This window comes from Euprymna scolopes, chromosome 4, assembly GCF_053919585.1.
Source record: "Euprymna scolopes isolate OS-2025 chromosome 4, ASM5391958v1, whole genome shotgun sequence".
Lineage (NCBI taxonomy): Eukaryota > Metazoa > Mollusca > Cephalopoda > Sepiida > Sepiolidae > Euprymna > Euprymna scolopes.
The window spans coordinates 140,512,208-140,529,527 of NC_136485.1; the positions used below are offsets into that span (position 1 = coordinate 140,512,208).

Below are 17,320 nucleotides of genomic sequence, written 5' to 3' on the forward strand. Positions count from 1 at the left end.
ACTAAAAAACTATACAAGATACCGTTAGAAACCCATTCAATATATGTTACTGTAACATAGGTTGATAGATATTCAGTGGGTCTCTAACAGTATTTTGTACAGTTTTTTAGTTTTATCTCATTTTCCCAAACTTCCGTATTCAACATAGTCCGCTACCATTTGCATTTTTCAAATACATCGGTAAACACTGTCTGTTTTTCGAGACGTATAAACACGTTACATTAAATAAAAACGCTAGAAAATCATTCAGTAAGGTAGAAAAATAATTTATCTTGCCTTTTATTTGTTATATATTTGTTTTTTGACATTTTCAAATCTAAGTGTATAGTAATACAAACCGAATATTTTATGTTAATATATTCCAAGTTGATGCTAATCGTGTTGTACGCTATGCTTGCTAAAAGAGACTGCATTATTTCTATGATTTGCTCATAGCAACAAATGCACCTTTCTTAATTTAGTTTCCGAATAGACCTGAGCATACACCTTGTGCATTAATGCGTCTTAAGGGGACATAGATGTCAGGAAATCAGTTTTACTTACAATTAGAACGATACCCGTCCCAGGACTGGCAAAATTCCCCAAACAGAACAGTTTGCACCACTTATATGTTCCCTTACGAAGATTAAAATCAAGATAGAATGATATTAAACTTTATGCCGACAATCTTAATTCCAATGTTGATCAAAATTAATCATGATTTCTATTCAAGAAAATCTCTCAAATTTAAGACTTAAACTTTAGGATTCTTAAGAAGAAATTGAAATTCAAGGAATTCTGCTTAATTTGTGGATTATAATCATTCGTCTAATATAATGCAATTCTGAAATATGTAAATTTCAATTGAAGGTTGTGCCTCTTAAAGCTCTTTAAAATACTTTAAAACTAGCAGTGATGCCTGGCGCAGCCCGGTTGTAAAATATGCTTAAATATATTTTAATTTATGCATATTTCGTATATATTATTATAGTCAATTTTCTATCAATTCTTATATATTATAAAGTGCATCAGTTTGAACTGAAACCAAAACTTATGAAGAAAAAAAAAACGTATATAGTTTAACCCGGATATAAGAAACTCATGACCCGGGCCCTACAACTCTTGCATCTGGGTTACACTGTGCATTAACACAGACTCACGTTTGGGACCAGAAAAATCTCTCTTATATCCGGGTCACACTATATATATATATATATATATATATATATATAAACTTTAGTTCCTTCAGCTATAAAACCAAACCAAAACTTAAGAATTCTTGGTAAAATTATTTATTACAAGAAATCGAAGGTCATAACAATTAAACTGAAGAAAAAAAATATAAGCGTGACGCACAAAGTAACAAACACGTTATCGTATTAACATATAGATATTAAATTATGGAATATTTTTTAATTGCTGTCTAATATCTATTATTCAAATTTCACAAAAAATTGTAGGTATCTGGATTTTAATGAAGGGGTTTCACCTCTTTATACCACCTTTTACATGAAACTAAACATAGCCCACATTATTAGCCTTTATACTTGGCAGTTAGTTTTACCAGTTAATCCTGTACACACAAATATATAAACATACATACCTAACTTTATATAAGTAGAGATTATATGTAGGATGCTCAAATGTTGAAATCAGTTAAAATCTGTTTAGGCACCTACTGGGAAAAAACCAAAACGATATATACTGTGAGGTGTTAATATGATGAAACTATGAATCATTTAGTCGAAAACGTGACACTGAGTTTGTAAAGGAAAAAAATGAAAGTGTAAATTTTACTGTGGAGAAGTATTTGACAATTCTCTCGGGTATACAGTGAGCAACATCTTAACCAGGTTTTGATGTTGCCTCGAGATTGTGGTAGCGACTTTGAGCAAACTATTTCCCTTCATTTTTTTTAGATGCAGATTGAGTACTTGTATTATTTGGATTCATTGGATTACTGTTCTCATCTTGTCATTTTCGCAGCGTTTCGGTTGATGTAACCTCTGATCTTCTTCAGGTGACTTTTCTCAAACTCTGGATAGAGTTCGACAGAAGCCTTCCAGTCAGGGCTGACGGAACAAGAGCGTGAAATAAAGAGTTCCATTTCAAATTCCGTCCAAATTCCCAAGTTCAACAGAAACATTCCTAAGTTCAACAAGGTACACCTGGAGGTTGGTGGGTTGATTTAGCTTCCTATGAAGGGGAGTTGGAAGAACAGTTTCTGATGGTTAGTTGTTTTATACAAGTCCTGGAGGTGACTAGTTCTCGGTAGACAGTTTTTGAGTTGTTCAGGTTCCTGATTTTATAATTTTGTAGCCACAGAGCAAAAGATTCTTATGTTTACACGAAGAAAACATATGCAAGTTTACTAAAGAAAAAGGTTTAATTTTTATGGGAGCAATTCTGGTTTCTGATTGTTTGGTAGCATAACATGAATTTTCAGTTCCTAGCAGCATTGTTTATAAATAGAATCTCCCAACTGTGAGGGACCATACCCCCATTATTAATCAGAAATCCTATTGACAGAGTACAAAATAGACTTCATGGCTTAGTGGGGGATGCCCTTTTCTCTACCCTGCAACCTCTCTCCCACAGAAGAGATGTTGCGAGCCTATCCTTGTTTTATCGTTATTTCCATGGCAGGTGCTCGTCTGAACTCCAATTTCTGGTTCCCTCTCGCCAATCTTTCACGAAAAACACCCGTCTAGCTGAATCCACTGTGAAAAATTTCCCCCACTCTATATCTGTGCCTAAATCAAAACGCGGATTCCATGAACAAAGCTTCTTTCTTAGAACTGCACGCCTGTGAAACTCTGTTCCGTCTGCCTGCTTCCCACCGGACTACAACTTGGATGTGTTCAAGTCCAACATTAACAAATTCCTAATGAACCGCCCCCTTAAGTAAACACTTCATCAAATATCCACACTAACGTAATGTACTTGCAATAACCCTTATCCCTGAGTGGCTTCCGGGCCTTGATAAAAAAAAAAAAAAAAAAAAAAAAATTACAACACGTTATGAGAATATTAAATTTACACCATAAGTGGTCTCCAGTCACATGGAGATCTGGTTAAAGGTGATGACAACATCAGGTTTTTGCAATTCTTGCAGGGCAGTGTCGACGTCCTCCTACATTTAGTGTTTGGTATTCCCAAATGGTTACCCATCTGATCAGGCTCAACGTTACTTAACTTTGGTGATCTAGTGAGAACCAGTATTTCAATGTAATTATGTTAGATGTGGGTTGCATGTTTGTCATGGTGGTACATGATTTTATCACCTTTGACTGTTACTCTAAATGTTCTTCGGCCTGCCCTTTTCTCACCTGAGATGGGTGTACATATATTTATTCAATCTGAGCTTTGTTCAACATATCTATACTACTGCAGGTGGTTATAACACAGCTTACTTCAATCTGGACACATTCAGCCTGAAAAGCAGGAAGTCTGAACTTTGTCGTCAAGAATCACACCAATTAATAAAAAAATATATGATTAAGCCTGCTGTTTACTCTAATATTTTTAACAAGAAATTCTGCTAATGCATATATTATATATATCTTACTCTGTCCCCTCAGAAACTACTGAGCCAATTTGGCTTAAATGTTGTATGGATCTTTGATAAGGTGCAATGAATTAAGTATTATGGTATCTATTTAATGCATGATTTGAAATTAAGTGATTAGTATTTAATACAAAAAAAATGAGCACAAATTAACCATATTCAACCATTTATTTTGCATAAAGCATTCATTCTAACTCAACGGCTATAACGTTTGCCTGGTTTTAACGGATGAAAAAGTATAATATCTGGTATTTAGATAATTTGGGTTTACATTATAAATACAAAATGCTTCAAAAGACTCGTATAATGAATACAAAGATCTTAATTGTCATTAAAAGTATAATGGGAACACTTGGACAAAAACTTGCACTAGTTTCAAATCTAATAGTAGGTCCCATATTATTGATCAAGCTCCAACCTGTTGCATCCCTGTGCTTATTTTACAAGTACTTTAATGGAATGTGCTCTGATGAACTCATAGAACTTGTGCCCCCTCGACATGCATGCTCTCAATTAATCTGACAAGCAACAACCCTTTCACTGTTGTGGTCCTTATATGCCAGAAAACGTTCTATTCTAGAAGTTTCTTCCCTCAAACTGCTAGATTTTGGAATTCTCTCCCTGGTTCTTGCTTCCTTGTCTGTACTAACATACAGAAGTTTCAATTTAATATGAATAGGAATCTTGCTGCTCGACACCCACACCCCCTTGTTAGACATGATGCCAAATAGTAGCCCCTTATATCCAAGTGATAATAGACCTTGTTTATGGTGAAAAAAGAATTTTTTTTTAAATCGTTCATTGCGTAAAGCTGAACGTTTTCTTTAGCAGGAAAATTTCTTTTCTAATCATCAGCATCATATTTAGTTTAACGTCCATTTTACATGTTGACATGTGTTGGATGACTTTTAAAAACGGAACTTTCAAACACTCCTATCTCTAGACATATTCTTTATATTTATCCCTCTGAATCTGAAGTCCATTTTCATCACTTCCATGTTTTCCTAACTGTTCTACATCTAACTATTGTACTCTCATCCAGTCTATCGATGTGCCTATACCATTGAAGTCTTCAGTTCAGCACACATTTCTTTCTATTGTCCAGATTTAATTTTCTCCTGAGATTAATAGATCTAAGCCTGTCTTTAAGACTTACATTATACATCCATCATATCATTCTCATGCAATTTTTTTATACTTATGTAAAGATGTATATAAGAGAGCTCTCACTGGAATACAATTTTGTAAACATTCATATAAAAGCTAGGTTAGCTGCAAATATGAATATATTGATATAATTTGTCTAAAAACATCCATAAAACAGTTATGTTAGTTACATTAACCTATTTTGAGTGTTTCCAGTATAATTCTATTGATATATTATTCAAGTTATAATTTTAAATTATTCACTCAGTGTTATCTACATTTCCTCAGGTTGTTCAAGTTTTAACTATTTGAAATTTTTTTTCTTTTTTTTCTTCTTTTTTTGCAAATTAATTTTTTTTTTTTTCTTTTTCAAAGAATATTCTGTATACATGTCATTTTTCTGAATCACTAGTTTAATTTATTTTTATATTTTTTAAAATTTATTTTTATTTTTTGGAAATTTTTTTTAACGATTTTAATGTCAAGAATCATTTACTTCTAGAGACAGAATAAGATTATGTTGTTTGAAGTTGGCCATTTTGTTTTTCAGTTTCCAAACTTTTATGATTTTGTGATAGAAATAACCTTTTCTCCCTCGGGTTATTACATTTGATTGAGCAGTTTCTTCATGAATTTATAAAACTTGTTATCATAATTATATTCTGATGATGTCTCATATTGTACTGCATTTCTAATTTGAGAACTGCAATTATCATTGCGAAATTAAAGTTGATAACATGATACGCAACTGAAATATGAACATTGCTAAAGAATATTCAAGTAGAAAATGCTCTTGTTTTTCTTCCCGGTTAACATTTCATTTTTGTTTCATATCTTTATGTGATAAAAACACGAATGGATTTCCTTACAGAATGTGTCCAACGATGAATATCTTATTTCAAACTTGATAGAACAATAATCATTTTTTCCAATTGAAGCTTAAGACGAACCAAGAAATGGAACTTCATCTTGAGATTTGCGGACGTGTCTAATAGATATATATTTAACATTAAACTGTAAAACCATGTGTATATGTGTGTATTTTTTTCTTTAAATAAGTAATAGGAATAGACACGTAAGTATATATTGATTTTCGGAAAATGTTTCTTTTATTTACATGGTTTTACAGTTTATGTTAAATAGATTAGTGAGCTGTGAAACTTTTGGAAATATTGTTTTTTTCTACGTGGTGATGAAACCCAAGTTTGTGCAAATTATAAGTTGATAAGCAGTTATATTCTTATACCAAAACTGGAGACTGAAACAATTATATGTAAGGTGTTACCAGTGAATGGCAAACTTTCCAAAACTGAGTAAATACTTGTCTATCCCTAATTTATAATTAGTCTATATTTACTCAATATCTATAATGGTCTAATCTATAATGTATCTATTTACTAGTGTTGAGACGATTAATCGGAATCAAAAAAATTAGAAGATTTGGGGAAATTGGAAAAATTGATGCCTATTTTCCGATGACAAAATGATTCTTTTGTCTTTTTTTTAATTTGATTTGATTTAAAGTAAAATCTTCCATTGCTGCTAATAATGATAAAATAATAAATATTTATTGATTTTATTATATCAGCAAAGCTAAAATCGATAGATCACTCCACAAGTGTTTTGACGTTTAGGAAAATATCTGCATATTTAACACGTGTTTTTTTATGAAAATCAGGGAAAAGAACAATTTATAGTTAAATAATTAGAGATTTATAAAGAATTGGAATCGGGAATTTAGCACAGAATTGGTAATTTTATCAGAATCGGAAAAATATTGGAATCGTCCCATCACTAGTATTTACGTATATTTTTATACAAAACTAATTATCAAATTTGTATACATTTATACAATAAATAAATAATTATTCTTTTTCTATCCTTTGCAAATGATTCACATTTTAGTATGTTATTATGGATGATAAAAGAGTTTGGACCCTTAAAATGCCCGGTTTATTTAAAATTACCGTGGATTGGGGAAAAGAGTAATAGACTTTCCAAACAGATTCGCAGAAGTATTTACGACTGCTTTAATTCTGTGTCCTTGAATTTGGTATATACTACGAGACCTGCTTTTCCGTCTTTTCGCAAGGATAGTTTGCCTTACATCCAAAATAGCAATATTGTATATCAATTTAAATGCCAGTGCGATGCTGGTTATGTTGGGCAAACATCCTTGCACCTTTTGACTCGTATAAACCAGCATGTTCCATCGAAGATCAGACAATGTAGGATGGGGTCAGGTGGTCTCCCTCCTTCTGCAGCCTTGGACTCTGCTATTGGCCAGCATTTGGCTGACAACCCGTTCTGTGCCAATAGATATAAAATGGATTGGTTCGAGGTGCTACATAGAGCGGACTCCAAAAACCATTTAAAGATTTTGGAGTCTGTCTATTGCGGTGCGTCAACCTTCTTTGTGCCGGCAAAAGGAAACATCCAACGCATTGTTTCTCTTTGGGGAACTTTGAATCTTTTCTCCCGCTTTTTTTTTTCCTCCCTCATTGTGCCAATATTTTAATCGTTTTTAAACGTTAATAAATTTATTTTAGTGTCCCCGTAATTTTTGGCACATTTAATAAGTTCCCCATTAGAACTCTTTATTTTTCGACACAATGTTATTTTGTACGCTATCGATTTTCTCCTGATGAGATGATAGCCGAAAGAGCTCTCGAGAAACTTCCGCTTATTTTCAAAACTATATATATATATATATATAAATATATATATAGTCATTTATCACTCCTATCGTACTGGTCCTGAATATGACCTTAAACTATATCCAGTGGTGAGGCCCCAGCTTGCGGGCTTTGGGGAGTGTGGAGCCACCTTTTAATTACCATTGCTCCCAGGTCCACTCTGACCCGGAGTGGTAGTACCTGTTAGGGTCCCAACTATGGTTTGAATAGAAACTGATTTGAAAACAACAAATATATTATATTAAAAAATTTTTCTTCAAAATCTTTGGATTCGGCATTAAATAACCCGAAAAGGGTTGATATGTCGTAAAACAACCAACCAACCTATCGTACTATAAAAGAAAAGCAGTTTCCAATGCAAAAAATACCCTTTTTGCTTTGAGAAAGTAAATTGTCATATCAAAGAAAATAAGTTATCTCAACTTAGATGTAGATTTTTTTTTAACAATTAATTTAAACACATATTTTTTTTTTCATTGATAGCGTTTGTTTTTCTATTGTTTTGTTTTCACTACCCAAGAAAAAAAAAGAAATAACAAATAAGAAAAATATCTTTGATTTTGTAATAAATATCAATTCTTGAAAAAAATCTTTAAAATAAATTGAAAAGTAAGTTACTATGTTTCCACCTAAAGTTTAAAAAAAAAAAAAAAAAAAAAAATGTCCAAAATAAATAGTAAAAAAAAACTTAAATTCTGAAAAATTTATAGTTAATTAGTATCTATTAAAAGCATGCTTCTTTAAATTTTTGGGGTGACTTTTCTAATGGTAGCAGTTAAATACTTTTCTTATTTATTACTTCCATTATATTTCATGATACCCGGGCAACATAGTACACCCTGCTGGTTTACAATATTTACAGTTGGATTTGTGTCCTCATTTGAGCTATTGTTATTGCTACAATGTTTTGTCTGTTTTCCAGTTTTCTTTGTGTATCTTTCATTGCAAATATGGCACTAAAAGATGAGTGGAGTGTGCAATCGACGAAATATTGTGGAAGCATTGGAGAACATTGTCCAAACTCTAAATAAATACAAGGCTCCCTCTTTTATTTCTTTAGAAAACAAGTTTTCATCATAATAATGAGATTCTGGAGAATTGAAAATGTGAAGCAATAGTTTTATAAACTATTAATTGAAAAATTGCCAAAATGACAACAACCTTGTAGAGGGGTTTTAGGACATTAAGTATCATAATTACTTTTCTTTATTTTCTTATATCCAGCATCCTTGCATCTCGTTTTTATTTTATTTTTTTTGACAAATTTCCTGCAATTCCATCCAATATATTTGGCATAGTGTTAATAGTATGTTGATCTTCTATGGCATATCTAATAGCTCTTCATACAAAATTTAATGTAATATTTTCTTTACTTTTGGAGGTTTTCAGTGTTTCTTATTTGGATAATTCTTATGAATAGGTACCAAAGAAAATTTAAGCAGTTACATCATCACTTTCAGTACTTAACACCAATAATTTTAGTAGTTACAGCATCAATTCTAGTACCTATTTACAGTGCCTCTCCATGAGACAGACACCAGGGTCGTTTTTTAACGTGTAGAAAAGGAACAAAAATAAAAATTGTTTCAGTCGTGAAGGATTTCTCCTCCACTGAGAGAGAAGAAATTGAAGTGCAGCGTCTGAAGAACATATACTATACTTTGATCTTGGTTCGAAGCTCCAGTAGTTGTTAATTTTGAGTTTTTGTTTGAAACTGGTGAATGTTAACACACTTTACTGAACAAACTAAATGTATTATTAGCCTTTTCTTTTTTTTTTTTTTTTGCAAAGAAGTTACTTAATTTTATCTTCTATTTAATTGGATTCAGTAATGTTTCGGTACTTCTACACAGTATGAATCAAACTTTTCTTTTACTCTGATCCCAAACTAACTCTTTTAATAATGGTAAATAAAAGGGTATCCAACAAATTCTAAATGAATAGTTGCAAAAGTAATAAGGGTATCTAAAAAAATTGCATAAAAGTCGAACTTGAACTTTCTAATTGATTAAAAAAAAAAATAGTTTTCTGGCAAGTAATAGCATGTTTTTTTTTGTTTTTTTTTTAAATTTTTTTGCATATTTTTTTATTTTGATGAAAGTTGGAATTTGATTCAGCTTTCTCTGTTCATAGTTGGAACTGCTTGTCACAATGATTAATCTATGGATACTTATTCCTAAAAAGCACCCTTATTTGTAATAATATAGGTGGTATTTATAATAATATTAAATAACCGGGGAAATGTAGATTGCCATAAAACAGTTATACTACATTTTCAGAAGTAAACCTTAGAACAATTCAGTGAGACAAAAAGAATTCAGTGATTCTAGAATTCTACACGGCACTTCAAATCAACTGGCTTGATGGATGTTTCTTAATCACAATTGTATAGTTTTTGTCAAATTTCTTGTCAGGAAAATGTCTGCCATTTCTGTTATACTCTAAACATTTTTGTAAACTAAATTATCACTGTAACAACGTTCATTCTGTTCAAGTGCAGCCGTATTTTCCCTGTTTTGCACTAAATTTCATAATATTGCATGTAAACAAGACTTTGTTCCAATCTTCAGTGGTTCAGCCTTTATGCTTTGCAGCAAATGCTGCATGCTGGGATTTGAGAAGTCATTAGGAGTTGCAATTAAATTTATTTAAGACTAAAATCCAAACTTATACAATAAGAAAAAAATGTATGATGTAACATCCATGCATTTTCAGTAGCACAGTGACACGTTTCATCTCGTAATTATAGCAATGCATTTAATCAAATAATCATCTTAGCAAGGTTTTCCATGCGTGGATGAGCATTGAACATTTTCTTTCCTAATCTTTTAAAGTGATACTTTAAGTGGAAGTGAGGTAATTCATTAACATGCACAACTATTTTGTTGCAGCATAATCTGATGTTAACAAAGAGCTGCAATTTTTTGTTTTTTTGAAAGTATTTTTTCTTTCGGTTTTCAATTATGTATTAATAATCACAAACTATATTGAGAATGAGAAGGGATGTTCAGCATTGTCTGTTTGTTGTCTAAGTGTAGTTTTATATTGACATGCTGGGGCAACACCAGATAATCCTGGTCACTGCACCAAATTGTAACATGTTTAGTCTATATAACGTGTTCATATATTTATGAGTATATATAAATGTTATGTCCTGTTTATACACTCATCACTAGACAATCACATATACTTCATATATATATATATATATATATATATGCACTCAACATCATAGGCAATTAAATATATCGCACGTCAAACAGAAAATAGACACGTTCATATATACTCGTAAATATATGAGCATATTATACAACATAGGTAATACCAGTGAATAATAATAAAGTATCTACTTGTTAAGATAAGAAAACTTAGTGGAAAAAAATATCAACTCTAGTAATGAGATAATTCAGGATAAATTATTTGAAATTTAGTTTCTTTATTTTTTGTTTATAGATATTTAAAATGTATGAAGTTGACCCCCCCCCCATGAAAATGCCACCTATGAAATCATTAATAATTCTGTCTGTAATCCAACTATATTTCATTAAAAAATAAATTTCAGTCTTTGTCATGTCAAACAAGTTTCAGCCATGAATGCCGAACAAACTTTGTTTTCTCACTGTTCACTGATATGCACCTCTGCATTGCACTTCAACTGCGGTGCTCCTCTACAGTGCAATAATAGTCAGGTGATTGTTTTGATAGATATTATCTTTAAGATAATCTTACAGATAAAAAATCAGCATAAGGAGAGTAGGGTTTGGTGAATGAGTCACTTTCAAGATCACACTACCTACTGATGAGGCGATCACAAAAGTATCCTTGCATATCATTGAACAAGTCTAAATAGACTGGAGTTTATTTGTGCCAAATATAGTTAGTTAAAGAAAGGATTGTGCATTTTATTAACAGTTCTGTGGGAGTGGGGGCATTTTTTATTTTGTGGAGCAGGTCACCCTGTATCAAAAGCATCAGCAAAATACAAATTCAGAATAAAACTTTAAAAAAAAATTTTTTTTTTTTTTTATCGACTGTAACTTTTGAAATGAGGTGGCCACATTATTTCGATTTAATGTTATTACATTTTTAATTTGCAATTTTAGTTTTATTTATATTTTATAAAATGAAAAAAAAATCTTTAGCAAATCTTGCAAGAAAGATGTTGAATTAATACATATGCGTTCTTTGTCTATATCTTCTAGTGTTGGAAGTTGTAGCTGAACACGAACTTCATTTGCACACTAGGCTGACATTCATACCCCCCCTTTCCGTTTTTGTTATTTAATCAACACTCTCCACTCCTGTTATCTGTTTATTGTTTTGGCACTTCTCTTAGCTTCTTCATCTTCATCTTCATCTTCATCATCTTCAGCTTCTCCCTCTTCTTCTGCTTCTCCCTCTTCTTCTGCTTCTCCCTTTTCTTCTGCTTCTCCCTCTTCTTCTGCTTCTCTCTCTTCTTCTGCTTCTCTCTCTTCTTCTGCTTCTCTCTCTTCTTCTGCTTCTCTCTCTTCTTCTGCGTCTCCCTCTTCTTCTGCGTCTCCCTCTTCTTCTGCGTCTCCCTCTTCTTCTGCGTCTCCCTCTTCTTCTGCGTCTCCCTCTTCTTCTGCGCCTCCCTCTTCTTCTGCGTCTCCGTCTTCTTCTGCGCCTCCGTCTTCTTCTGCGCCTCCCTCTTCTTCTGCGCCTCCCTCTTCTTCTGCGTCTCCCTCTTCTTCTGCGTCTCCCTCTTCTGCGTCTCCCTCTTCTTCTGCGTCTCCCTCTTCTTCTGCGTCTCCCTCTTCTTCTGCGTCTCCCTCTTCTTCTGCGTCTCCCTCTTCTTCTGCGTCTTCCTCTTCTTCTGCGTCTTCCTCTTCGTTTTTTTTTATCCTCTTCTTCTTTGGGATGGGTGCCACCAGGCTATTCTTGCCAAATAATATGCTGCATGAAATAATGCAGTGCCCTTAAGACCTGGAGGGTTAAGGGACGCGTCTTCTTTAGCTTATTTATTTAGTTAAAACTAAAAAATATTTATCGGGTTTAAAAACATAAAAGCAATACAAAAATGAAACGAAAGACTCCTGGATAACGCCGGGTAGTTACATCAATATATTATTTTTTTTTTCTTTTCTTCATATCTTACTTTTTTACTATACAATAAAAGTTGCGCACGGGTAACAAAAGTACTCAATATCTGGAGAATAGTTTCTTCTGCCGAAATATTTGGTAGAGAAGGTATTACATTTACATGTTTTTACTCGTTCCTTTATTTTTGACATTGTTGTGGAGATATCGACATTGCCCATGATGAAAATGATTCATATCCTTAGTATAGCAGGTGTGTTCCAAGCGGAACTTCATATCGACCCGGGTACCCATGCTAGTATAATATATATATATGTCATCCACATACAGTACTATTTCGCTGTATTACAGTTCATCAGTGAGTCTAGGCAAGCAACTACCTCAAGCCAGGATCGGAACTTGACCGCCCAAACAGTGGGCGCTTATAATCATTAGTAGTGCCGGGTAGTGAATTAACAATGTTTTGTCATTGTCTAAACGCCTAAGCTCAATTTGTTTACGCACAGAGCATTACTTAATACACTAATTGCAGTTTGTATATCACTTCCCAATATGCTCAACCCAAGATAGGGAGCATTATAATCATCCACATACAGTACTGTTTTGCTGTATCATAGCTCATCAGTGCGGCTAGACAAGCAACTACCTCAAGCCAAGATTGAAACTCGATCGCCTAAACGACAGTCGGCATTTCTAACCGTTACAAGAACAATTGGATTTAAATTCTGTAAATGAAAGTTTATAACAATTTATTTTTCGCCCAGGAGTACAAAGAAATTAAACATTTTCCTTATTCCATGGAGTTCCAATGAATGGCTCATATTCTCAGAGAAAACATAATTAGAAAATTATATTCATATGTAGTCTATAAATTTTGCTAGCTAGTACATAAATACTAAACTTTTGAGAGAAATCATATGTATAAAATCTGATAAAATGCCAAAAGGATATTCTAAAAGAGGTCCAGGCTCCAGAGAAAAAGTTTTATAGTCAAATTCATATATGCATATGATATAATCCAAAACAGATTGAAATCCAATACTATTGCTCTATCGGTTTCATCTGGTTGGGATTTCCATATAAATATTAATACTAATATTTAGATTTTAGTTTTTAAAATTTATTCAATTTGTAAGCTGAAATTATATTTTTCTTGTGTGTGTATATATATGTGTGAGGTACTCCGAAAGCATTGCTTCCTATATTTTATATTCCACCCAAATGGATTAGAGGAATTACAAATTGCATTATTATGATGACTGGGCTTATGCATTCATGGCCTGAAAGTTTCATCTCTCTGTTGCAGATATTGACAGTGTGAGACTCTCTCCTGTCATGGCTGTGCGTTAGAAATGGATATACATCATAGAGTTCTTCCATAGTGGGGGGAGGGGAAATTAACGTTCACCAGCACCTTTACAAAGCTGATGCAGCACAGTTAGATGGGTTCATAGATTTCAGAGCCACGACAGATGTGAATGTCAAAGCCTGTTCTGGACTCCCATGAACAGCCACCATCCCATCGCTTGCAAAAGTGTATTGAGAATGGTGAAGCACAAAAGGTTGCTCGTTTTAATGGTACCACTCCCGTTTTTGTAACCCTTCAGCCTTTTCTTTTTAATTAAAAAAAAACAAAACAAAAACAAGATGCATTTCTTTTGGAACGCTCCTCATATATAAAAGATATAGAAGTGTGTAAAAAAAAAAAGTTATAGAGTCAAACTATTTTGAAATTTGAATTCAGCACATTATTAAAAACAAAACACATATCTATGTACATAGTTGCCTTAAAGCAATTACTGTAATCAGTAGTACGAAAATTGAAAAAAAAAAAAAAAAGAAAAGAAAACTATGAAGTGTCATTGGCTGCTCAAATAAATGGTTTGATATTGTGGTGAGAGATGCATTAGAAGAGAGGTTAAAGTTAGTGCCGCAAGGATTTGGCAAGAATCCGAGAAAAATTGTTATCAGACATTAAACTAGACTTTATGACTAAAAAAATAAAAATAAGTATTACTTACTTAAAATTCCAAAATGTCTATAAATTTGTCTTTCTTTATGTACATACACCACAGAGCATAATGATCATTATTTTTGTAAATGACAAAAAGTAATGAGTAAGTAAATGGAGAGTGGCATATGTTTTTTTTTTTTTTTTTTTTTTTTTTTTTTAACTTTTGGATATGGCAGGGGTGCATATGAACTTTCAGGCTTAGACCGTGGCCTTCGTTATAAAGATGGCCGGCCAGCTGAAAAAATGACGTCATCGCCGAGGTCCCAACAAGCAAGATATGTGGAACTCTTAGACTGTCAATAATGAACAGTAATTTTTACAGACAGCGTTACAAAACTTCAAAATTGGATTAAAATAAAGAAATAAAGAAAGAACACGATTTATACTGAAACTCATCTAATATTAATAATAAAAAAATAATAAAAAAAAAACACAAGTTATTTGTTTAAGTATATTATAAGCAATTGAATATTTCGTTGTATTATAGATTTTAAAGATTAGAATGCGTTCTTTAATTACTTATAATTTACATTTTAAAAAAGTGAAGGAACACGATTTGATTTGAAATAAACTTGAAGTTTATTTAATATAATTAAATGAAAATTATGCATGTAAGATTATGAATATTTGAAGCAGAACACAAGCAAAACATTTGATATGAGTTAAGACAATAAACAAATATTAAAATTAAACTTTTTTTAAAGCAAAATGAATATTTTTTTAAATCAAAATGAATATTTTTTAATCAAAATGAATATTTTTAAATCAAAATGAACCACAATATTTTTTTCAAAATCAAAAACAATATTTTTAATAAATTCATGAAATATTGCACAGTAAAAAAATTAACCTAAAGAAAAAATCATGTTTCTTATTTAAGATTATTTCACCACATAACAAAAATAACATGCAAAATCATTCTTTTATATCCATATTTTCAGTTTGTTAAAATACGTGGGTTTGTATTACTGTACACATAGATTCGAAAAAGTTGTCAAAAAACAAATATATAACAAATAAATGTTATCAAAGGCAAGATAAGTTACTTTTCTACCAAACTGGATATATTTTTCGTGTTTTTATTCAATGTAACATGTTTATTCAGCTCGAAAAACATAGTGTTTACCGATGTATTCGAAAATTCCAGATGGCGTCTGATTCTCTCTTTAACACGGTAAGTTTGGGAAAAAGTGTTATAAATACAAAACCGGATAAAATACTGTTAAAAACTCGCTCAATATATGTTACCGTGACATAGGTTGACATATATTCGGCGGGTTTTTAATAGTATGTTGTATAGTTTTTTTTATTTATAACACCTTATCCCAAACTTACCGTGTTAAAGAGAGAATCAGACGCCATCTTGAATTTTCGAATACATCGGTAAACACTATGTTTTTCGAGCTGAATAAACATGTTACATTGAATAAAAACACGAAAAATATTTGGTAGAAAAGTAACTTATCTTGCCTTTGATAACATTTATTTGTTATATATTTGTTTTTGACAACTTTTTCGAATCTGTGTACAGTAATACAAACCCAATTACGTTAATGAAATGAATTGTACTTATTTACTATGCCTCCCCACGGGACAGAGTTAGACACCAGGGTCGTTTTTTAACGTGGAGAAAAGGTACAAAAATAAAAATTGTCTCAGTCGTGAAGGATTTCTCCTCCACCGAAAGAGAACAAGAAATAGAATGCAGCATCTGGAGAACAGATACTACACTTTGATCTGGTCCCGAAGGCCAAGACTGTTTAAGACCACGAGTGAACGCGCGTTTTTTTTGTTTTTTTTTAGTTTAGTTTCATATATATATATAAAATAAGTATTTTTAAATTTTATCTTTCTAGCTTTAAAAAAAAGTTTAAAAATTTTATCAGCCGGCATAATTTATTTTTAAATATTGAAAAATTTCAGGAAAATTAATTTTTGTTAGATTTTTAAACGTGTGTCAACAGCTTAAAAAAATCGTGTTTTAAAGAGTCGATGTTGTCTCGCATTTTCATTAGTTTTGTATGCTGTAAAAAATTTTTTTTTAATATTAGCAATTTATTTGAAGCTTCTTCTTTTGAATGGTAGAACATTTAGGATGATAATATTGAATTAAATTATAGTTACATCGTGTTAAATACAGGGGGGGGGGGCACGTTAAAACTTACTTTGCTGAATGGAGATGGTGTAAAATCTTTTTTTTTTTTTTTACTGCATTATAATTCTTTATCTTTCGGAAATGAAAATACTGTCACTTTTTGGTCCTTTAAGATAATTTCCTCAGCAAGTTGGAACGATGCACCGTGAAGGCATTTTAATAAAAAAAAGAAATATTACACTGACTTCAAGACGTTACGAATGCCTACCGGTGACACCGGTATGGACTATCCGTGATGACGTCAGCAGATTAAATTATTTTTGCTCACCGGCCATCTTGTCTTTTAAGACGGTCTTGCTTAGACCAACAGTGAACCATCACATTGTGATACAGATCAGGCAGTCTTAAGATACTGGCTTATTGGCCTAAAATACACAAAAAATTGATGTTAGTTTTTTCTCTCTCTTTTCAAAATCACCAAATCAAACATGAATAAATATTTGAATATATAAAGAACTAGAAACAAAAACTTTTCCCAAAATTACTCGATTTGACATTAAATGACTCGAAAAAGGGTTGATATGCCATAAAACACACTGAACCATATACTTTAATATGAACCAGAAATTACTAATTGAGACTTTACGGTTGTGAAATCAGAAGGTAGGTCTGACTCTAATTCCAAGAATTCCAAAATATCTGACTCTTTTTACAATCTTCTAATATTCAGACTGTTAATTCTTTGGAAGGATGCCGTTTTTTTT

General features: G+C 32.1%; 2 protein-coding genes across 3 annotated transcripts in view; both read left to right on the forward strand.

The window, feature by feature from the left end:
• Positions 1 to 17,320, forward strand: part of LOC145269514 (sorting nexin-27-like) — a 382,840-nt gene that overhangs the window by 117,756 nt on the left and 247,764 nt on the right. The window lies entirely within an intron of this gene.
• Positions 41 to 15,329, forward strand: LOC145273191 (uncharacterized). The gene is made up of 3 exons (XM_080127064.1): positions 41 to 3,519; positions 9,219 to 9,241; positions 11,635 to 15,329. Exons 1-3 carry the CDS (start codon positions 3,282 to 3,284, stop codon positions 12,328 to 12,330), a joined length of 957 nt encoding a protein of 318 aa, XP_079983190.1. The 5' UTR covers positions 41 to 3,281; the 3' UTR covers positions 12,331 to 15,329.